Source organism: Hermetia illucens, chromosome 5 (genome assembly GCF_905115235.1).
Source record: "Hermetia illucens chromosome 5, iHerIll2.2.curated.20191125, whole genome shotgun sequence".
Classification (NCBI taxonomy): Eukaryota; Metazoa; Arthropoda; class Insecta; order Diptera; family Stratiomyidae; genus Hermetia; species Hermetia illucens.
The window spans coordinates 11725859-11750668 of NC_051853.1; the positions used below are offsets into that span (position 1 = coordinate 11725859).

A 24810-nucleotide genomic window follows, 5' to 3' on the forward strand; every position below is an offset into this window, starting at 1 on the left:
GCTTATTTTCATTGAACGAATTTTAGTAGAACCGCTTAGTGTTCACCCGAAAGAATAGATGGCCCCGTCACCGGTTGGGCGAACATCAGTCACTGTTGACATTTTATGTGTTGGAAAAGTGAGTGAGGAAATGTACTCCGATTAGGCGAAGTGGAAAAAGTTGTTTTTGGCAATACAATAAGAACTTTAATGTGAAAAAGACACAAAAGACGAAGCTTTATACTACGAGTAAGTGAAATTGTACAATTTAATCCCAAGAATTGTCAGTTCAGCCCTCAAACGGAGTAACAAGTTGTGAGCGACTAATTGGGTGGCCGCGAATCGATTTTTGGGTTCCCGACGATGACACATCTTGGGATGCGCATTTTTCGCGACTGCTCCAGACGGAATTGTTTTTGGTTTTCTCGGTTGCAAGACCCAGAGGTTCAGCATTGAATGTGACCAGAAGTGCATGTTAATTAGCATTCAACGGGGATCGGTCAGGTCTCAGCCGAAAATAATTTTCTGGTGACATCATCAAAGGCAGACTTCCGTGCGTTTCTGCGTCAAAAGATGAAAGAAAATCTGTGGCGACCGTGCAAGAGGGGGCTGCCTAAGCAGTAATTGCCGGTCGGCTTTGTAAATGTGGCTTGAAGCTGTTTTTATGGGTGAGCGTGGTTGTCAGCTGGAGATGCTTTTTTTTCTATTTGGAGATTCGCGGCTTACGCATAATAGTTTCGAGTAATTTTCTTCTGAGAAGCAATCGCTATTCTACTGGGCATACGTATGGCCTAATATTTCAGCAGCCAGCTCTTCGCTTCCCCAGAAGTACAACCAATAAAGCAAATATACCGGCCCACATCAGCCGGGATGTGGATCTTATGATTCTCCTGGGTCATTGACCCCTCCAGGTTTTGAGACGTATTTAAATTGTAAATTTATTGTGAGGCAGATGCTACCATAATCTCTAATCTGAAAGCCCCCCTACACCAGCGGATCAGCTGAAAAAAACCTAGGAAAGAGGATCTCACTCAGTGCTTTACCTGCCAACAATTTGGTCACGTCTCTACAAATTATGGCTACAATCCTAGATGAGTCCAAGGCGCCGGTCCAAACGCTTCTAGGGATTGCTGCCAATCGACTGTCCAAGGCAACGCTGATAAGGAACTGGGGCCAACTGGGTCATCCAGCCAATTTCTCTGAATGCTCCGTAGCGTGGAATCAATCCAACGTAAAGAAAGGGCTAAAAGTGATCCGCACTCCCGCCCTGCTCCGTTCTTCCCCCTCCCCCCTAGACGGACACTCCGTTGTTTGTGACTCTGCCTGGCCTTCTTCCTTATTTCACCCCTTCTTGCGCCGCAGTTACCAAGAGTCGAGTAATTAGTTTGGTTTACTGGGGGGAGTCGCAGCTCCGATCACTCAGGCCATTGTTAGGCCCATTGTCAATCGTCTACGGCCTACGGCGTTTGCAGGCTTTAGCGAATTCGAGAACATTCTCCAGAGGCAGAGAGTGTGAGAATTTTTCATTGAAGAAAACCTTGCCAAGGTGTCTTCGTGTGAGATCTGAGGAGGCCGGGCAGCTGCATAAAAGGCCGTCTCCTCCTCCTCCTCACATTGGCTGCACATAGCCGAAACCACTACCCCAATCTTTTCCATATAGTAGTTTAAGGGCAGTGCACCGTTAAAAGCCCTACCAAGGTGTTCATGTCCCAATTCTTAAGGGACAACAAAAATGCCGCTCTAGTAGCCCTAGGCTCCTTCCTTTCGCTTGCCGGCAAGGGTCCAAATTTCTCCATTCGGCTGTGTGAATCCTTGCAATTTCACCCTTCAGAGTAGACTTGACAGTAGATGGTCGGATTCCAAGAACTGGTTTTGGCCCCACCATTGTGAATCCAGACCCTCGGCGAGCCAGTCTGTCAGCCTCCTCATTACCGGCGATGTTAGAGTGCCGCGGCATCCACATCAGGAATGTTTCCTTCAGTTGGCCAAGTTTCAGCAGCACCTGATGACAACTCCACACCAAATGTCGTTGCCATTTAGTGCTAATAATGCCGCCCGACTGTCGGGACAGATTCGAATGGTGCGGCCCCTCCATTTTTGTCGCAGACATTCTTCTGCTGCCAGTGAAATGGCATATATCTCCTCCTGGAATATGGTCGTCATTTTTTCGAGAGGTCAGGCCAGTTCTATAATCGGATTCTCCGAGAACACTCCTGCGCCCGATCCGCCCTCCATGACTGACCCGTCGGTGAAGATTATTAAGTCTGTAATTTGAAAATATCGACTATTCTTCTCTTTCGGTGATTACGACAGTGTATGTCTTTTCAAAGACGAATCTGGAAAGCATATGATCGGTCGGCATCAGGGCTACCGGATGCAGACAGATGCATGACCGTGTAATTGCGAAGGCACCAACTGTGGATTACATGCAGACTTGCATTCAAGCGGTCACATACTGTGTCCGCAAACTTGCCGGTAATTATTACGGCTTGGTCGTCCGCAAATGCTTGCGGACACTCTTGGGCAGTCTTGCCGCGAATGAGGCATAATTGAAGGCACCTTCGATGTCCATGAATGCACCTAAGGCGTATTCTTTTTCGGACATCGCCTTTTCAATTTTTGCCGTAAGTTCATGGAGTGCTGTCTCCGTGGATTTGCCTTTCTGGTTGGCGTGTTACCTATGGTGAAGTGGCCACTTAGGAATGTGTGTATCCCTTATGAACCTATCTACTAGTCTTTTTAGTTTTTTTAGCAGAAAGGACGTTAGGCTGATCGGTCGAAAGCTTTTTGCGTCTGTGTAAGTGGGTTTTCCTGGTTTGGGGATGAACAACACCTTCACATCACGCCATTTAATTGGAAAATAAGCGTGTGCTAGGCATGCACGATATATATTCCGAATGTGTAGACCCAGGGCATCCATTCCTTCTATTACTAGCGCAGGGATGATGCCATCCGGACCTGCAGACTTGTATCTATGGAACGAGTTAAATGCCCATTTCACTCGCTCCAGCGATACTACTTTGCATACCAGATTCCAGTCTCTCGGCTGAGGGTTGTATGCACCTGTCGACCCCGAGATGAGATTTTGGATGCTGCTTGAAAAGTGCCCTTCAAGCAAATGGTTTGCAATTTCTTCATCGCTTTCTGTGTACTTCCCATTCTGTAAACTTAAATAACCCAGTTTCTGGCTACGTTCTTTGATCAGAATCCGTTTCAGCTTTGAGGTTGCCTCAAGAGAGTTAGTCTCTTCGCAAAAGCCTCTCCGAGATGATCGTTTAGCCAATCATATGCTCTTCTTTGGAGCCTTCTGTGCCTCTTTATAGCGATTCCAGCTAGTGCTTGATTCACCCTTCAGAGCACGATTAAGGAGCATCCTTGTCGTTCTCCTCTGTTTTGTCAAATCCGAGTTCCACCATGGTGTTTTACTCTTCTTTGACATCTTGAGTGGACAGCTTTCTTCGAAAGCTTCTCTCATGCTAGTTGTGATCATCTGGGTTGTCTTCTCAATTCCAGCAATGGATTTGATGCGCTTCCCAGGGATTGTGACTCGAGCGCTCAATTCTATTTGATACATCACCCAATCTGTCTTCCTCGCATTCCGAAATGGAGTGGGAGTATTGAGGTTGTTCTCTACACCAAATTGTTCCAGAACCCCAACACCATTTCGCTCTTCTTTTGGAACCCAGAGAAAGCACTTTTTGAATGATGAAAACTCAGAGATCCTGTTCAAGGTTAGTCGCGCACCCTTCCACACATCGTTAAGGGAGGAGCAGCACTGCCTGAGCCACTTGTTCGTGTCTTCGTCGACAAAGTTCAGCCGTAACGTTTTACGGTATATACCTACCGACTCAAAGTAAAGCTTAATGCCTTGCGCAGACGCAATCCTTACAGCTAGGAGGAGTTTCCTCCTAAGCTATTCGCACTACTCGGTATCGTAACCGGATGGATTAGAGTCGTCATACAGGACACATCCATCGGCTTCGATAGCCTTGGCTGCAAATGAGGGCCTAGCCGTTGCCGGCCAAGCCCCTCTTTGCTGCCTTTTGTGTCGAAGAGTTAAGATCGTCCGAGGACCGCTGCCGCTTCGGGTTCCCCTTAGCCGCAGGTGTCCCGAACGCTCCTTTCCCCTCAACCTTGGCACAGCTCTTGGATTGTGCGTTGCCCAAAGGCGGTTTGTCCGAAGGCGGTTTGCCCGAAGGCGGTTTGTTGTCCGTGGACAGGTGCTTATCCTGGGCAAGATTTCAGTCTCAGCAGGTGGCGCCGATTGGAGCCAGGGGTCAGGAGTGCTACCTGAAGGTTAGTACCAACGCCTTCAAGGGAACCTTGACCAGTATTTTACGCATTGGATTATATCCACACTAAGTACCAGGAAAACCCAGTCGGATCTGGGGGGCAACTACTGGACCAGAGCTTTGAACAGAGACACGCCCCAGGGTGGCGCCGGTTAATAGTGATGGACGAAATTTTACAAATATTAGACAGCAGCAGAGTGAAGGTGGTGACGTATGCCGACGACTTGGTGATATTAAGTGTCATGGAAAGAACGTTGGGAAAGGTGCGGACTCGACATAAATCCAACTAAAACGGAACTGATGCTATTCACCACCAAGAAAAGGGTTTTTTTATGATGATGCCAAAGCTCAGGGGATGCCCTTTGAAGCTATAAAGCCGTAGCACAGCCGTGACGAGGAGGAAGGAAGTTAGGGATTGAAATGGAAGGGGGGAAGGGGTTGAGCATGAAGAAAGTGGCGATGGACTTCTTCGGGAAGACAAACGATGGTAGTATGTTCCACATTCGTATAGTTGGAGATAAAAAGGAATCGTGGCATTTCACGGTACGACTAGCACTGACCCTTTGAGTATGGGGATGGGAGCGGCTACTTAGCCGGGTGTTGCGTTTGGGAGAGGCTCTACAAGGGATAAGACTTGATATTTCCTGGAAGCAGTCACCGTTATATTATAATAACAATAGAGAAGAGAAAGACATCCAACATTTGACTGAGCTCTCTTTTATTTTCTACATCACTTCACACTGACTTTTTACTTCCCGATTGTTCCGCAAGTCTCGTGACTCCCTTCTTACATGTAGGCGAACCATTCAAGCCGGTGATTCTTACTTTATGGTGAATTGCATTTCACCCGCGCGGAGCCTGGACGAATCCGTGTTAGCTAGCCTCCCTACACACTACCCCACCCCCAGCTGATACCGTACTTCAGCGACAGACCCAACTCCTGGCTCGCCAACTTTAGGGGCGCAGATCTAATCTCACGCGCCGCGCACCCCTTCTCCCCGAAACCTCAGCTCCGGAGACAAAAGGCTTTAATCGGGACATGGAGACGTTCTTGGGCCCGCCGCCGACGTCAAGCCTAAAGAAGTGCTCTCCTCTGTTCAGCACTTCATATCGGCCCTCATTTGGTGGCTACAAGGGTATCTGGGGGTGTTGGCCCTCGTCGAAGAATGACGGGATGGCGGGGGTGATTTAAATCTTGCCACGGTGTACCGAAGCAAACAAAAAACCCAGTGGTGGACAGGGCCGAACTGGTATCGAACACAGGATCGCTGGGGAGTCTCAAATCCTCCCAGTATACCAACTCGTCGGAACTGGCAGCAAACTCCTTCACGATGGGCTGTACATAGCACAAGTAAAACGAAAGGCAGGACTTGCGACCAAGTCCGAGGAGTCATCGCGGCCCTCAGTCTCCTATGCCAGCGTTCCAGCATCTGATTGGATTGCGGGTGGTACGCAGTCGTCCAGCGGCGTCCGAAGCCCAGGTGTTTGCTCAACTCCGAGAACAGAATAGACTCGAACTGCCTTCCCTGGTCAGTAATGACTTCGGCCGGAACTCAATTCACGACAAAAGGTCCAAATTCCTTTTCAGATTATTTCCGAGGTTAAGTCGAAAAGGGGAAACTCCCGAAATTTGTATTTGGAGTTGTCCTTGAGGCTCTGAAGCACTGTGTCTCGGCGAAAAATCGATCGTGGCAGCATCTGAAACTACATCATCGAGGGCGTCAATTAATTTATATATCTGCAGGGGCCTTGTTCCTGCCTCCTGCGACACCGAACTTTATGTGACTCAACGCGTTAACAGTGCTAAATTTCTTTATTTCATTTAAAATCAATCTTAATTGAAAATAATGTGAGTTCTGCATGGCAATAGGCTCTCTGGTTCTTTCCAGTGTGTTCAATTCGAGCACGATCAATTCGCAGCACGGACTTGATTTCAATGAAATATGACTCTCGCCTGTTGCAAGTGCAAATGAACACAATGTGCATCCCTCGTCGCTGCGTTTTCTACCGGAAACAAAAGCTTGAGCCGGGCCAGGCGGGAATGGTCTGATCATTCAGACGCCTGTAATCTCTACAAGGCCTCGTGGTTTGGCTTTTTGAGATGACCAACAGCTATTGGATGCTCTACATATACTCTGTTTCATAAGATCATCGAACTCTTTCTTTACAACAGCTAATTTTTGTGGTGATAGGGGACGCACCTTTGAGAAGATCGGGGAGCCGGTGGTGTTGATGTGGTACAGCACATCGTGCTTAATCGGCTGGGAAATATTACTTTCAGTAGTGATGTTGCGAATCTTGTTTTGGAAAAGTGCGCGAATGTGATGGTAGGCAACAAACAATCGAAAAAATGTAGTTTGTGCAGGTGGAAATTTTTCCTGACAACTTGAAAGAGTTTGTGGGGTCTATTCTGCAGGTCCATCAGCAGCCCATAGTTACCCAGGAAGTCTGCGCCTAAAATGTGGGTGCTAATGTCCGTCAAAATGAATGGCCACGAAAGTGTTCGGCGTAATCCAAGCATCACGTCTACCTGCCTGTCCTTGGGGAGGAGTTCACAGCAGCCAGTCACAAGTTCTGCGGTATTAGCGTATTTGGACGGAGTACAAGGGGAACCGACACTCCGCGCCTGTATCGACCACAAAACAACGTCTGTTCAGAGGGTCGAAAATTGTAAGGTGAGGTGGTACTGCACTTCGGATAGCCGCTTCCGAGGCACCCAGTGAATCTAATTTTTTGCATTGAAATTGCATCCGGTGGTACATTTGGTCATTTGAGCTGCGAATTTACGGTGGTACCAACAAATTAATGTGGCCGATAGGGATCCCGGCGCGCAACTATCCGAACGCCCTTTTCGAGAAATCGACCACAACCGTGAGTGCGATCGAGATCTACCTCCCGAACGCAAAGTACACACAGTCGCTATCAGTTTGGAAACTGCGTCCGCAAGTGAAGCCGCCGTTTATCTAAGCTCCTCTTGACGTGGCATCCTTACAGACTTTCGCGACCACAGGGCGGGCGTACATCTCGTGGGCTTTATCGGCAATGGCAGACAGCACCTCCAGCGATCCCGAGTCGGCGCAGGGCAAGATAGAACGGGTGCTCTTTGGGAGTCGCTGCAACCACAGAGATTTCAACAGCTCTGACTCGATTTTATCTCTACCCAACTGTCTCATTTCTCGAAGCGGCTGGCTAGGAGCACGGTTGCCCAGTGTTTGCTCGATCAATAAGTGATTCTGTTTGGCCTACTCACTTACTGATAGCCAGCCTATGAACTGCTCCTTCAGTCGGATCTGGGTGCGGTCCTCCAACACGTTCGCGACCAATCCGATGGTCCCTTCGTCAAGACCGACGAGTGCATGATTACAACGCGTGGCGTCTGTTGTGACGAACGCGAGTGCAAATTGCGCGAATTGCGCCCGTACTGTGACCGCTGCCTCCCCTCGTTTTGTCATGCACCATGTTACGTGACGCTTATCAAGCGAAGTGAGCGAAGCGGAAGCAGAAAACCGAAACGGAACGGACAGAAAAGAGTTTTATTGTGACCCTGCCGAAGCAACGAAATCATCGCAGCCACACATAAAACAATCTGAACGGAGACCGATAGAGCGATCGAAAAAAACGGTCATCATTGCCGCAGAACCGGCATCTTCACGATTAGTCGTTGCTGCTGTCGCTGTGACATAAGATACCTGGTTGTAGCTGAGACAGGTGTCGTTGCGGCTGAAGCTGTTGGAAATATAGGAGGTCAGAGTAAGAACCATACCGCCCTGGCCTCTTACCAGGCCGCTAGATGTGTCGGTTCATTCGGTGCATTTACGGAGGCGTTCACACTGCCGATAATGCAGTGGGTAGTTCATGTCTCCATTGTGTTGCCACAGTACAAATGCCAGTATTATTATTAAGAAAGTTACAAGAAGAGGTTCTCGCCTCCCCACTCCCCAGATATAGTGGGTTTGCCAACTCATCGACGTTGAGCATAGAACTTCATCGATGTTCTATCCCTATCTAAATTTGAATTTTTCATAATTCTTTTGTTGTGTTTCTAATTACAGATAAACAAGTAACATCTCAAACATGGATCGTAAGGCTGAGCTTGAACGCAAAAAGGCCAAATTGGCCGCTTTGCGGGAAGAGAAGGATCGGCGACGTCGCGAAAAAGAAATTAAAGACATGGAAGAAGCAGCCGGTCGAGTTGGCAGCGGTCATGATAAGGATCAACGTAAAGATCTCGACGAAATGCTTTCGTCACTAGGTGTTGCCCCCGTTTCTGAAGTTCTCTCATCACTGTCATCAGTGAATTCAGTAACACCTGACAACTCGAATAATCAAACTCCTGAAGGCAGTTTACAACCAATTAGTTTGAATGGTAGCAGGTATGTTTGCTTCTTTAATTCAACATCATCTACTGTCCTACTTGAAACGATAAAGATAGTCGCGGCGATGAAGTATGGAGTACAGTTTGGGTGATTTTGACTTGACAGAATTGCCCAAGCCTTACTGCAATGTCGTGATATATTCAAAATTTCCTGGAGAACTTGTCAATTGAGGGCTCAAGTCCATACCTAATTTTAAACTTAACAATCTTAAGATAATATTAACCCTAAATCCAATTATTTCTGATTTTCAGTACTGGTCGTAGAAAGCCTGTTAATTTAAGTGTTGTAAGCGTTCAAACCACCAACATTCCACCAAAAGAGCAAGTCACATACTCAAAACAAACACAAACGAATAGTACCGGCGGTCATGAGCGTGATGGTGGGTTATCATATTTTTTTATAATAATTTTAGTTGAAATTTGTTGCCCCGTGTTTTATTAATATTCATAAATTTCCATTACATTTCGTTGAAAAGACACAGTAATCATCCTATGTCGACACGCCCACACACAATCTATCATGCATGAAATAATTCTTACAGCTAGATCAGTAGCAGTAGAATCTTAGATTCATCATTAGAAGGATTTTATCTAAATTTCGTGCTTAGTGCGTTAGTTTCTGTTTGTTTGGTTTCATCTAACAGACGTAGTCAGGTTTATTCCGATAATCGTTGGAAGCATTTACTTTTTTTGCAATCTTAGTTCGAATCGGCAAAGTAGGATTAGATACAGCTTTTTGGAGGAAAGGAATAGAGTGGGGTTCTCACGACTATTCACACAAACAAGTTACTGTTTCTAGCAACAGATATTTCGAAGCCAAAGTAAGGAAAGATTTACTTTCTTGTTACTTGCACCGGTTAGTGTTTTTCAATGCAATTAGAAATGGTTCTTTAGACGGAGCTGCTGTTTTCCCGCATTGGTTCAATATCATTAGTATTTAGAGACATCATTTCTGCGAATCCACAACAAAACATTAGAATTAGAAGCCGAACCACACATCCACATGGTATTTTCATTTGATTGGTGACACATTGGCTTTGAACACTGGGATTTCATCTTAAAAATGATCCACTAAATTATAAATATGCATCAAATGCGCAACTTGAAGTTATGCATAAATAAGGAAGACATCACCATGCAGCTCTCTGCGCCCCAACCCGCATATAATTATATATTGTGCAGTTAATCATATGTTCGCCGATTCCCATGTAAAACATGTAGTTCTGCTCCTAAATTTCGGAAACATTTTAAAGCCTTAGCTGCGCAATACACGAAAAATATGAAATACTAAGTCGTAAGCAGTAAATTAACCAAGACGTCTCCCAAAAAAAATCGTTATGCGGTGGTGGCTGTAACTCATGACTCAATCATCTGAAACAAGATAAAAAAACAAAGTGATCTGAAGAATGCGGCCAGCGGATATTGCTAGTTTTCCTGAAACCGAGAAACAAAGCTTTAGTGTGCTTTCCTCGGGTAGCACCCAGAAATTTTTAACATTTCAGGTTGCAGAATGCTTTCAGCTGTTTCACAACAGCATAAATTAATAAATTTTTCCCGATTGCCTAATCTGATCCGCTATTCAAAAATGAATTTACTAGCACGTAAACATGGGCACTGAGTCAAATCAGGGCAATAATCAGGAAGGTGAATGGATGAAGAAGGTGCCAGGGAAAATCTCATAAGTGAAATGGCGCTTTAACCCGCCCCGCAAAGCAATAGTCGATGAAGGAGGCAGTATATCAGAGTAGTTGAGCTTTAAGTGTAATATCCGATTCGAGTTCGAAGTGACATAGTATTTGCCTTTTCGATAACTCCGGTAAAAATACAGGCTGAGGCATCGGTAAACAGTCCTATGCTGTCGATTTACTGCGAATTCTTTGCTCCCAGAGCACAGGGTACTCTTGCAGTCAATAACATCCGTCGTATATTGTATTCCCAGACTAGAGAGGAAGTGTTAATTATAACAGAATTATTATACAAAGGCTGCCGAGTCGGTTTAAGAGGTTGTAAAAAGCAACTCGTTATGAACTCGGTAGTTGTAGGACAAGCAGCTAGATGCCAAAGAAACCTCTTTAGTTCGTGACGAGGATTGAAATGGGGAAGGGGTTGAGCGTGAAAAAAGTGGCGATGTACTTCTTCGGGAAGACAAACGATGATAGTATGTTCCACATTCGTATATATCGAGATAAGAAGGATTCGTGGTATTTCACGGTACGACTAGCACTGACCCTTTGAGTATGGGGATAGGAGCGCCTACTTAGCCGGGTTTTGCGTTTGGGAGAGGCTCTAGAAGGGAAAAGACTTGATATTTCCTGGGAGCAATGACAGTTATTATAACGATAGAGAAGAGAAAGACATCCAACATTTGACTGAGCTTTCTTTTATTTTCTACATCACTTCTCACTGACTTTTTGCTTTCCGGTTGCTCCGTCAGCCTCGTGACTCCCACCCTGCTACCCGCAGGCGGGTGAGTTTTATTTCTTGGTGAATTGCATTAGTTCCAGGCGCAGTCCGGACGAATCCGTGTTAACTAGCCTGTGCCTCCACACTCACGTCATCGATGAGTTTAAAAGTTCTTCGTTGAACTTTATCAAGAGGAGACAAAATATTTTTTCCAACGATTCAGAAACCCCAAAAATTCCATCACATTTTTCGCAATGCCGTGAGTGGGGATGGATCGGAAGTATTCCCACCATCGACAAGAATAGATTGTGTGGAGGTGGGAGCACATAATTTATTCCAAATGAGGCAGCATTGGGTTTAAAAGCGTTTAACTGAACACCCCAAGCAATAATGACTCAAACATGCGCTCCTGGTTGACACGCAATGTACTACGACAAGAGTTAGCCAGCGAGTCAACTGAATACGCGAAGTGAAGGGTGCTATCATTAGCAAAACTGTGGCTTGCATAGAAAGTGCTACTTAAGAGGTCATGAATGAAGATGAGAAAGAGGGTGAGTGGTAGAACAGTACCTTGAGGTACTCCAGAATTTTGGGTATGAAGATCTGATTCAAGACCGTCCAATATGACTCGAATAGAACAGCCATCGAAAGTTTTCAACCCATTTGACGAGCTTGTCATCAAGACCAAATGCGCGAAGTCTGGCTAGGAGGGCAGGGTGCCATACTCTATCACAAGCCTTCGAAAGGGTGACAACTTTGGCCTCGCTGTGATTATGAAGACACTGACTCCATTTGTCCGTGAGAAGTGTCATCAAGTCACCGGTCGAGCGTGTAGAACGAAATCCGTATTGCTTGTCGTTGATAAGGTGGTTTGAGTCAAGATCGGTCATTAAATTAAAGTTGATAAGTTTTTCAAAAACTTTTGACGAAATTGAAGTCGAGTCGGTTTAAGGGGTTGCAAAAAGCAACTCGTTATGAACTCGGTAGTTGTAGGACAAGCAACTAGATGCCAAAGAAACCTCTTTAGTTCCTATATCGATTATACCAAGACTTTCGACAGCGTCCCAGAAACCTGGCTAATTGATGTTCTACATCTATATCGCATTGATCCGAAACTAATAAAGGGTGGCATGCCACTTGATTAGTGCGTTTATTTGAGGGTGGCAATACCTAAGAGCCTACCCATATACGAAGTGGCATCTTCCAGGGGGATTCGTTGAGTCCTCTTTGGTCTTGAGCTGAACCCCCTTTCATGGCTACTTAGCGATGCTAGCGGGCATAGTTTCGCAAGCGAATATGGCCTACGTGCTAAGTGTGAGCTGACACACTTGATATACTTAGATGATATCAAGTTGTATGCGGGTACTGACGATCATCTTAGAAGTCGGTTGCGAATAGTAGACATTTACAGCCGTGATATTCGGATGGAGTTTGGGTTAGACAAGTGTCGAAACCAATGAATCCGCAAAGGTCATTACGACATACCATTGGTGACATCCACATCCAAGCTATGGTCAAGACAGACTTTTACAAGTGCCGAGGAATTCTGCAAGGAACCCATGCTCGTGTTGGTGATCTGAAGGATGCTCTGCTGTCCGAATTCCTACGACGTATAAAGCTGGTACTGAAATTGTATTTCTCGGCGAAGCATAAAATAAGCGCATTGAATGTACTCGCTATCCCTTCACTGGCTTATGCATTCGGAATCTAGAAAACGTCCAGCGGCGGATACGGACTACTATGTCCAAATTCCGAATGCATCATCCAAACTCTGCCGTGACATCGGAGGTAGAGGCGTGGTTGACGTGGCGGCACAACACCATCGCCAAGTCGACTCGCTGTGCGTTTATTTTTACAGCAAAGAGCAGGCGAGTCCCTTGCATGTCTGTAAGGCAGACTGTAGACTGACTCCACTTAACTTGAAGGATCGATCTTTCAATTCTCTGAGTGGGGTGAAGTTGGATCAAGGTCGGTGAATGGAAGTCGAAGGCAATGCACGGTAAACACATGAATTGTCTTTGGCAGCCATTTGTCGAATAGTTCTGTACTAAAATTCTGAACATGCGAGGATACTGGCAAAATCATTGCCTTGAAAGTAAGATCTTTAACCTTATATTTTTTATACGCAGCAATCGTGCATAAGTCTCGTCATTTCCTCATTAAGAGCGCAATTTCATTATGACACTTTTCAAAACGCCTTCTCTCTGTTGGCACGAAAAAACTCGGCCAATTTTCGTAACTTTCAAGTAAAGTCAGTTTCACACCACGAAAAGCTTTTGACATAATCAAGAAGAAATAGTAATCACTTAACCCTAGGTACGAACGATAAAGTGGACCAAAAAGAGCCTCCCTTTTACGATCGTGCGTCGTCTGGAGTTGCGGAACACAATACCCTTTCTATCTACTAATTCTGGTGGCTTCTGGTCGATTGTTAGCTCCAGCTGGTCAAACTGCAGTCCTGATGTTGGAATTGTACGCTTGGCCACTGGATGGCAGTTAGTGGATAACGCTCTTATAATCCGATCGATAGGGCATCTCCTTGTCTTAGATCGTTGTTGATGTCAAATGGTCTCGAGAGTGATCCTGCTGCTTTTATCGGGCCTCGCACCAATGTGCGACCAATGTCAGAGTCAGCCTAGCCAGTCTTATCAATTTCGCCAAGATACCGAATTCTCTCATGGCGTGTACAGTTTTATTCTGGCTATGCTATCACAGGCGGCCTTAAAGTCGATGAAAAGATGGTGCAACTGCTGTCCATTTCATCGGCCGCGGAGACTTATGATTTTTAAGCCGATGAATTGCACAGACTGTCTCTTCTATACTTGCAGTATTTGTCCGTCGTCTTCAGTTGGCAGGACGTCCAACTCGCGGATGTTCTGGTTGTTCAGCAGTTCAACAAAATACTCAATCCATCGCTCCAATATGCCCATTCTGTCGGAAATCAGATTTCCCTCTTTTACTCGGCTAGATGAGCCTCGAGGTAAGGCTTCAACCTGCTGACTTGTTGGTAAAACTTACACGCCTGGTGCGGTTGCTCCCTGCACTTTTCGAACCAGCCATTCCGACTTTTTTTGCAGCTGGGACCAAATATGTTTGTGGCCGCATCAATGATCCATCTGATAGCTGCAGTTATTGCGACATCCACATCCTCTTATAGATGTTACGGAGGGATCTGTTGTGAATGGCTTCAGTATTCGCTCTCATCTGATGGTCAGAGGGGATTGCAGGTGGTGTCGTAATTCGAGCTTGGAGCACTATGCCAACGAGATAGTGGTCCGAGTCTATATTGGCCTCCCTATATGTTCTTACAATCATCAAGGCTGAGCGGTGGCGGCGTTCGATCAGCGCATAGTCAATTGGGTTGAAAGTGGTCCCCTCTGGAGAGGCGTATGTTTATGGACAGCTTTCCGCGCAAACCAGGTACTTCCGCCAGATTGCTGGGTAATGCTCGATTGGCGGGGTTCGGGCCGTGCGATAAAGCTGGCCGCTTCCATTTGACAGGACTTATTTCGGAAGATATCACCTCCTGGTCGTTTGGTATCTCTACCGGTAGGGGAGACCCGTTCACTGTCCCAACTTCTTTCCTTGAAGAACCGCGATACTGAACCGTAACCGATCGGACTACTCCGTCGTCTCCTGGATAGATGGCGCAGATACGCGTCAATGGCCACTTCATCGGAGGTGTCTCCCTTTCTCGAATCAGTACCAACCGACCGGGCCTCATACTTGGGTTCATTTTGTCCCATTTCGTCCGGACCTGTAAGTGGTGCAAATACTCCTGAGACTATCTTCTCCAAAAGGTTTGGTGGATGGCCTTAAGCTGCTGCCACCGTTCATAAAAGCCCCGTTGAGTGCGATCGGCCTCCGGGAGTGCATTTATTCATCGTTGTACTAAAAAGTGCCCAGGAGTCATCATCTGGATTGCTAGAGAGCGGGACGAGTGGCCTAGAATTTAGGCATGCTTCGGTCTGGCAGAGAATTATAGTAAACTCTTCGAATGTCGGCACAATCTTTGTTTCGTCGAATACGCGCGGACCCCGCCACCATAAGTGATGATTTAACAACTCGGTAGGGGAGATGCCTCTCGAAGCGCAGTGCGCAGGATTCTCTTTTGACTTGATATAACCTCAATTCCAGGATTGTTCACTGAGCTTCCGAATCTTAGCTACCCGGTTTGCGACGTAGGACTCTAATTGCGAAAGCACCTTTATCCACGCCAAAGCGATTGTGGATTCGGACCAACAGTACACAGCAGACTTATCTAGTCGTAGCGTTGATCTCATCAGATGCATCAGTTCGGCGAGCAGCAAAGCACCGTTTAGTTCCAGTGTCGACAAAGTCACCTTTGCTTTTAACGGCTTCACCCTGGTCTTGGCGCAGAGTAAGGATATAGTTCATTTTCCCCTGGAGTCTACGACCTTACAGTATATTATCGGGGCGTATGCTGCCTCGGAAGCATCACAAAATCCATGAAGCTCGCAATGGTGATCCATAGAATAATAGATCCATCGGGGAATTCGGATAGACTCCGAAACCGGTATTTCCTCCTCAAGACGTTTCCATTGCGTCAAAATCTCATTCGGGGGAATTGCATCCGAACCGATACCTGACTGCCAAATTTTCTGCATCAAGATTTTGGCTGGAGGTCCGAGCCATTGAAGGGTGTCGAAAATCCCTGCAATACTTTATAGAAGGCATCTCTTGGTCAGCTTCCTTGTTGGGTCATACTTCATCAATGTTAATCAAAAGTTGTCCTTCGTAGGGTTCCATACCAGACCAAGGGCGGCAATCGTTGAATTTTGTATGAACTCATGCAACCCCATTTCCCTGGATTCCTTAGGAATATCACTCAAAAGACTGGGATTATTTCATGCCCACTTGCGTAGGTTAAATCCACCGGACCTTAACATGTCCGACATTTGGTCGCTGAGGACTCTCGCCTCTTGTCTAGTACTTGTACCACTTAGCAAATTGTTGACATAAAAATGTGTCCCTAACTCCTTTGTCGCAAGTGGGAACCTGGGGGGTGGTTAGATTTGTTTGCGACTTTTGGGGCTATCGCTTGAGTATGATTGTTTGTTTGGAATGCTTCCCTGGCTTTAGCAATTTTGGCAAAGGTCTTTTTTAGATTTTTTTGGCGCATCCTCCATAGCAAGTTGCTTTTTTGTTCCTCCTTTTTAAGGTTTCGTGTAAAACAAAACCCTTTTAAAATCAGTTTACTGTCTGTCTGTCAGTTGCACGCATTTTTTTCGGAGATGGTTATAGCGATTGACACCCAATTTGGTGAAAAGGTGGGAACTGTGAACGCTCACCCATGCAGCCAGTTGCGTCCTTTTACGTTGAACTTAAGGGGGGTCCCCATACATGCAAAAGGGATGTGTAAAGGTCTCGGTTAGTACTTTCCGAAGCCGGTCTTAGTTTTGACATTTGTTGGAAAGGTGGGAAGTGCGGGGGGTTGAAAGTGATCAAAAATTTGAAAAAAAATGAAGAGGCTGCTACTATATGGTACGTAGGTTCCGAAATACTTTCCATACCGATATCCTTTCAAATGAAGTTAGTAATAGTATATTGCTATAGTTTTTAGTAATTGACTGCGAAACCCCCCTTAAATGAATAAAAAAAATTTTCACCGGATATAGTCATGTGGGGTATCAAATGAAAGGGTTCGATTAGTACTTTCCGAAATTGGTATACGTTTTCTCGTGGATTGTAAAGTTCGTGAGTAATGAGTAAAAATGTACATATTTAAAGTGAGCTAGGACTCATTTTCAGAAACTACCCAATCGAAAAACATTCTTCAAATAGGGAAAGGCAAAACCTTTTATACCTGAAGCGTCTAGCTTCCGGTTTCCCGACTTGTTTTATTTTGAAGATAATTAAATGCCATTAATTGGGAAACTCAACATCTTTCATATGGCCGCCTTGGCAGCGCCGGCAGAACCAATACGGGCGACCTAATTTTCTATGACTTTCAAGCAAACATTCCGTTCTATTTCGCCAATTGAACGTTCAATGTTGTTGCGAAGCTCATCAACTGTGCTGGTTTGTTGGAATGAATGAATATATGAATGAATTTAACATATCCCCCAAGAAAGGATCCTATTACCGCTTCAGTTATGTAATTGTTTCGACGGCTATGTAGCAAGTCGCGCCGTGTTGCTGAAATCAAATGTGGTGCATGTCCATTCCAACAATTTTCTCGAAGAAAAAATCAGCCAGCATGGTAGTGATCGCTGTTGACGGTACAAGTATTTCCAGCATCGTCGTATTAGAAATAGGGTCAAATCAACCCGCCAGCAAGCATGCTGCTCGAAACAGTCAATTCTTTGGATGTAAAGGCTTTTCCAATATTTTGTGGGGACTTGATTCATGCCGTAAACAACAATTGTATTCCATTCAGCGGCCAGCTGGTTCAGAGCCTGATTTGCGACTCACGGCGTTTTCGCGAGTCAGACGGCAACAATTCTTGAGTGAGGAGGGTCTTGAAAGGATATATGCCAAGATCGTTGCGTAAAATACGCCACAATGTCATTTGTGAAAGCCCCAACTATTGAGATTGACATGGAAGGGAGTTTTTTCATCCTCGGTAACATCAACAGCCGCGATATTTTCTGCGGATCTCTTCTTTCGCATTCTGTTTGGTGGCTTCACATCCAGAAGAGTAAATTTAGACTCAGACTTTTCCACCATACGAACAATGGACTTCTTATCGGGACGATCACGTAAACAATTCGTAACCGACTTGTTCGTTATTTTTATAATAAATTTTGATAATTTGGAGACATTCTTTTTGGCGTGTACTTCGACATTGTTAAATGGTAGACCTTAACTGTCAAAACGTGCTTTGACACTTGAGGATAACTTCAAGCGTTTGGTTATAATGACGTTTCAAGAAAGGGGGCCGTCCCTATTTGTTAACCCTTTATATGAAGCAAATAATGCTGGCTAAGGTAGTATAATTTCTTGTCTAGGCGTAGTTTATTGAGTTCATTTCCTATGAGCTTATAAGCTGAGTAATCAACCACTCTTCATTTTAATTACTAAAACTTAATTTCGCTACAAAATTCACTTTCTTCAACCACATTCTATACACAAACTACATATTCTAATCAGCTGTATTCTGCATGTTTATGCATCGAGCATTAACTGGCTTTGAATTACGATTAATCCGGCTTTCCGCTGTGCTGTCCTATTCATGTTCGGGTCCTTGCCAGCTGCTTCTCAACTGACGAGGCCGCAACCGGACGAATGGTTGCCCTTACCCAAGTGAAGCTAGAGTTGATGTTGTAAATTCGTCTCATCCCGACACAATTTCATCTTCATCAATCACACTATCTGTGTCTGTGAACCGCCACCATTGCTTCTTCACTCTGCTCGGCAATACAGCATATCGCTTGCTTCACTGTAGCTACAAAAAGAATTTTTGCATACACAATTTAAAAACAAAAAAAAAAAAAATTGAAAATTAAACAGGAATTATTAAAATGAAATAAAATAACAAATATAGTTCTTTCTTGCCATTCCTCGCCTTTGTCAGGATATATGGAGGATTGGTGGAGACCACGAAAAGGTATTGTGTCAAATTAGATCATATCATAAAATTCATTGTTCATTCATGTGCATTTGCGTTTGTTTTAGTTACGGAAAAGAGCGAAATTTTTTAAGTTTATATTGAGTAAGATAAAATTCTGTTTGGATCCATTCAACAAGAGTTTTTTCGGCGTTTCTTTCTCGTGAATGCTTAGATAGAGACTGTTGAATGGTACCGAGATCCTAGCGAAATGAGTGACTAGCACTTTTATAGCTAATTATTTCTTGTTTTTTCTCTATTTTTATAGCTCATGCTACGGACTACTACGGTAAGTTCAGAACTTCAATTTCGTTACAAAAAAACAAACAAACAAACTTTGTTACTGTTGTCGTTCGTAACATCAGTTCACCATTTTCCGTTCACCTCTTGTTTAATCAATTCAATTCACAAATCATTTAGTAAATAATTTGATATTTTTGAATTTTATTTCTTTCGTTTTTTCAACGGACCACATTGGTCTGCTGTTCAAGATGGAATTCATTTACTCAGCTGCAACTAGATACAATGATCTTTGGGCTCATTTCCAAGCTCATCACTGGAACTAGTAATAGTATTTTTTGCAATATCATTTATTTGAAAGAAGTTTTATTTCTCCACCCATTTTAGTTGTTTAGTTACAAATATTGATTATGTTTAGTATGTACTGATATTGTTGGGATCCTTAATTTTAATTTATTAGCTACACTGTAACAATTACAAATTTGACAAGTTTTCTTTAGAATACGCCCCCTTTATACTTCTATATCGACAATACCATGGGAAGGATAACACTTATTTCATATTATTTGCTTTCTACGATATTTATTAGTATTCTATCCGAGGATGTAACCTTACCTAGAAATATAATGTCGATCCTTTGTTTCTTCATGTTTTGTTTGTGGGAGTCACACGTTTGTTCTACGTATGATTTGTTTCTTGTCGGGAGGTGCTGCTATTGGAAGGTGTCAAAGATAATATCAAGATCTACAGAAATTTATTTCAATATTTTGGATGGAACTTTTTTGTCGCCGCGATTCGAAGACCCACCTTAAAACAGCACGCACCTCCACCAACAAGTTGATTCAACACGTCAATACCAGGTGTACTCCTAATTAATTTCCGGTTTTTTTTGTGAATAAAACACATAATTCCAAGGGAACCGTAATAGTTATTTTATTCGAAATATTTTCCATCGTTTTTTACATATTTTGTTCACCTTTCTGGCAATTTGTGAACTGTCTTTGGAGGTGAACCACTCAGTGAGCCATTTCTGCAAATTTTCGTAGGAGTCAAAGCGCTTCTCAGAAACTGTGTGACTCAAAGAGGCAAACAGGTGATAATCCGATGGGGCCAGGTGTGCTGAGTAAACCGCATGGTTAAGCACCTCCCACTTGAGTTTTCCCAGCGTGTCGTGTCGTGAACGACTTTCGACTTATGCGATGGTGCATGATCGTGGAGCAAAATCACCTTCTTCTGTCTTTATTGATATTCTGATCGGTTTTCCGCAATCGCTCGGCTCAAATCTTTCATTTGTTGTTTGTAGTGAACGGCGTTCACAGTTTCACCAGGTTTCAGCAGTTCAAAGTTGATCACACTGATCTGGTCCCACCACACACACACAGCATGACTTTCCGACCATAATGATTTGGTCCCACGTACTCGAGGAGGGCGATCAGACCCGAGTCTGCAAGGGACTCATCTGAAGTGGCTCTGCCACAAAGCTTCACCGGAGGTTATCTGGTACCATGGGAACCGAGATGGCCCTCTGAGAGCATATGCTCCAGGAGAATTCCTGGGGGATGTGTTCTCGGCCCGGTTATTTGCGGTTGGCCCCCTAGTGGCGGTTTCATGGTGATTGTGGTTATGCCTACATCGCGGGCAGAGCTCCTCGGAGCTCGAGCGTGGAGTTGCGCTGTACAACTCGGGTGCCGTACACCTTAGTTGCGGCAGAGGTGTTAGATGGGCCTCGCATCCACTGGTATGAATGTGGAGCCTGCACTCAGTATAAACCAGGACCGCTGTGCTTGCATGGTGGGGCTCTGATTGTGGTCCCAAAGTCAATCCGTGTCCGAAAAGGACCGTGGGACTAGGCCTTCACGGCAGGTACTCACGTTAAACCGCCCAGGACTTTCATAACGATTTGGTCGTGCCGTCGATGTCGATGCTCCTCCAAGGAAATCCACTATTCGTCGCCCGTAACAATACCATGGAGAAAAGGCGGTCTTTTGTACCGTTGAAGCAGAATTTCACACGTCACTTTTCGGTTCTCCATTTGTCTCTCGGTCAGTTCATGCGGCACTCACTTTCCACACTTCTGAATTTTTCCCATGGCTCGCAGACGTTTCGAAATTGCTTGCTGTTGAACTCCCAACGTATCTGCAGGCTGTCGTTGTGTTTGCGTGTTGCCTTCATCCAATAATGCTTGCAATTCGGCATCATCAAACGATTTTCGCTTGCCGGAGCGTGCGGCGTCGTTCAAGTCGAAATCTCCATTTTTGAATTGTCGAAACTACGTTTCACATGTTCGAAGTGTTAATTCACGATCGCCATAAACTTCCACAAGTGCACAGTAGCTCTCGGACACTTTTTTTCCTTGATTGAACATGAAAAGCAATGCATGGCGCATATGCTCGAAATTCGGTACGTACGCCGACATTTTTGGCGCGCAATAAAAATTTTCTGGAGGAACTTTTCGGGGAAACGTCGACGCAGTTTAGACACTCGACAACAACTAAGCAAAATGACAGGTACGTGCGACCAACAGCGACAAAAAACATAGAACGCCATCTATCGAAAAAACAAGCGGAAATTAATTAGAAGTACACCTGGTAGTTGATAAGCTGCTGCAATATCATTCGACCACTTGTGGTTTTCCTACTAAATATCCGGAAAGGTCTAATATTTTGATTTCTTACTGCATGAATTTTTGTTGGGGCGAATTGTATTCATTTGTCTTTTGTCTCTTTCCATCCATAACCAGAATTAATTTAATTAAATCTGCCTTTTAGACTGCAGCAAGAGGATAGTGAAAAAAACAGATTTGAGTCTCGATTTTTTTTTCTCATTCACCAATATCACTATAAAACGAACCTATTGAGATCTTTCTCAAATTATTTTAATTTCCATTTTATTTGCCGCTCATGTCAATTCGAATCCGATAAAAGATAAATCCAAGCAGTATTTTGTTTAAAAAAAAAATTCGACATATCATTGCCAAAAAAACAAAAAAATCAAACCTAACAAATGAAGCAAAAGTGAAATACAAAAGACCAAAAACGATCTTTTCTTCTTTTTGTATATTTCAAGATGAATACAATCTAAATCCGGGTTTAGAGTGGGAAGATGAATTTCCAGGTAGGTACCTCTTTTCCAATGTAAGAGAACGCGATTGAAACAAAACAGGCGACATCTAAACAAACTTTAGAGATTTTGCTACCATAAAAATTACAGCAATTGTAGCAGATACTTAACTTCGTGCCAGAAACCTTCGATAAGCTTTTATTTTTTCACCTTGCCAAGTAATTAAAAAGATTTTCGGAGTATGTAAAAGCGTAGATTTTAGAACCTTTATTGCAAGTTATTACTTTTTTTTTTTTACATAAATCTTTCAGTACAAACATAAACATGCCTCTAATATCTTTCTAACTAAAATCCTAAGAAAACATCTCATTTGAATTAACTTCTAACTATCTTTTTGCTTGTGGTAACGTTGGTTTTAATGTAAGTAAAGTGTGGCATGCATGATAAGTTTCAGAAAAGACAGAGTAAGCTAAGCGCTTGGGTTAACATTGCAATGCACTAGGTCTCTTCTATTTGGAAAACGATTGGTATCCAGAATACATAAACACTTATTGCGAATGAATAGAAAAGGCACAGTCGAATGCGTTCGTGGTACAACTTTAAAAAATTCGAAAAATTGAATCCTCAGAACAAATATCTATTCAAATTCGCTATAAATCAAATCAAATCGTGAAAAGTTAGCTGATTTTGAAGTATCGTGCTCCATCATGCTCGAATTTTCGATTTGTGCCTTATTAGGACTTGAAACATCTTCAACAATCTAAATACAACAAATATGAAGTTCAAATTAAATCCAGTATTCGTTCTGTACGATATCATCCTATCAGAATTAATTTCACATTAAATTAGTTATTTATGAAGTGAATTTGCTTTGTTGGATACAATTATCTTCATCAAACATTAGCCGTACTTCGGGAATCAGTTTTTCCCTTTCTCGATGAAAGACAAAACCCTGAGGAAGCGAAAAACTGGTTCCCGAAATAAGGTTATTGTTAAATGAAAATAATTGTATCCAATAAAGCAAAGTCCTTTTTTTGTCAGGTTATTTACTATTATTATTCAGACCAATCTTGGCAAGTGAATTCTCGTTAGCGCGAATTGCGTGATCATACCATCGAAGACGCCTCTCTCACAATTTTTCCACGATCGATGCAACCCTATAACGGTCGCGGATATCCTCATTTCGGATATGATCAAAACGTGTCACGCCACTAGTCCAACGCAACATCTTCGTCTCCATTACCGCAAGACGCTGTTCATTCTCTTTTGTAGTCAGCCAACACTTAGAACCATAGAGAATACGGTTGTCAAAAATGCGTTCAAAAGTCTTCATGGTATGGGCAAGTAAACGGATCGGACGGTAATTTGAGCATTCTGCTGAACTACCTTTCTTTTTCCATATTGGAACAGTGCTTTTCTTGTCAGTCAGATGGTGTTCTTCCTGAATAATCCGATTAAAGAATTCACTGAGCCACAGTGTTGGGTCCCAGCTCTTCGCTTTCCAGAGCTCAGATACGATGTCGTCAGGTCCTGTGGCTTTTCCTGATTTTATTCGTTTTATTGCCTCCTCGACTTCAGTTGCGCTGACAGTTAAGCCCATGGTGTTTAACGTAAGCACCTGTCGTGAGACTTAATCCTACGGTCCTCTTCAGACACGGATTGATTTTGTGACCACAATCAGAGCCCCGCTGAGACAAGCAACAACGGTACCAGTCTATACAAAGTGCATGGCTTAGCATTCATACTGGTGGATGCAAGAATTACCTAAATCTCTACCGAACTAAGGAGTACGGCACCCGGGTTGAAACGCAACACCACGCCGAGGCCCGAAGGTCTCTTCTCGCTTGAGCACAACCACCATGAAACTCCCACTAGGGGGGCCAACCGCAAACAACCGAGCTGTACTCACATACAACGGGAGTTCACCCGAAGTATGAGAGTCCAGGGGCTATCCCGATTCCCATGATACCAGTATACCCCTGGTAAGGTTTCGTGACCAATTTGCCACTTCAGAGGAGTCCCCGTGCAGACTCGGGTCTGAACGCCCTAATTAGGCCTTTGGAGAATTCGCCTACTGCATCACGGCCGGCAAATCAAAGTGAATACAGCGTCTCCCGGTGCCACCACTATGGAGGTTCTTCTCGGCCACTTGGTTTTGGTTTGGCCGCCAGGGTTGTCGCCCCATCTTCCTCACCGCCACCTCTGAGCACCAAGTTGCGCTGACAGGTGGAACTGGTCCAAATGTCGGCAATGATTGTGGAAGTGAAGTATAAGCAAATTCTTCAGTTGAAATTTGCTCGAAGAATTCTTGCCATCTATCCGTCGCGGTTGGTAAGCTTTGTCCCGGCAGCTTCGGAAAGCAGAGATCCTCTTCGACACTTCAATTCATAGTTTTTTCGCTCGCATCAACAACCCAAACAATTTTCAGATAGCCTGGCCTCGATCTTAAAAAATCAGCCCCTTAGTCCGTTGAATAATAGCAGGCGTTCTGGCAATATGCTCCTTTGTTGGGTTTTCGTCGCCTTCGTTGGACTTCACTGACTCATTGTACTTATATCACGAAATGGAAAATTGCAGTTGCTCATTCATTCATCGACGGTACAATGGTGGAGGGAGTTAAGGACCGTCAGAATATATTGCCCCCATTTTCCAGTCCAGCGATGAGTGTAGACTCCATCTTTCCATCATTTTCTCGGTTTTCTTACTTGAGCTCCTCTGTTCGGGAAATGTCTAAAAAATTCACTCCCCCTAGTCGTTCCGATATCAGAATTGATGCCATTTATTCGATGCAATAGATTCGTCGGTTTGATCGTTCCTTGATTAGTCTCTGTAGTCATCGTTTAAATAAATATAAATTTTCCTATCACCGAAATCTAGATCTAATGTCCATG

At 44.1% G+C, this 24810-nt stretch overlaps 1 protein-coding gene across 15 annotated transcripts in view; it reads left to right on the forward strand.

The window, feature by feature from the left end:
- The first annotated feature begins 83 nt into the window (after window positions 1-83).
- Window positions 84-24810, forward strand: part of LOC119658486 (cytoplasmic dynein 1 intermediate chain) — a 45544-nt gene continuing 20817 nt past the window's right edge. For 3 of the 15 annotated variants that reach the window (XM_038065935.1, XM_038065937.1, XM_038065938.1), the window contains exons 1-6: window positions 85-228; window positions 8324-8644; window positions 8899-9026; window positions 18587-18619; window positions 18888-18908; window positions 21926-21973. In XM_038065935.1, the coding sequence (XP_037921863.1) occupies window positions 8346-8644; window positions 8899-9026; window positions 18587-18619; window positions 18888-18908; window positions 21926-21973 (529 nt within the window). In that variant the 5' untranslated portion in view covers window positions 85-228; window positions 8324-8345. Of the gene's footprint in view, window positions 229-8323; window positions 8645-8898; window positions 9027-18556; window positions 18620-18887; window positions 18909-21925; window positions 21974-24810 lie in introns of all 15 variants that reach the window. The other 12 variants (XM_038065939.1, XM_038065942.1, XM_038065943.1 and 9 more) reach the window with 6 other exon arrangements.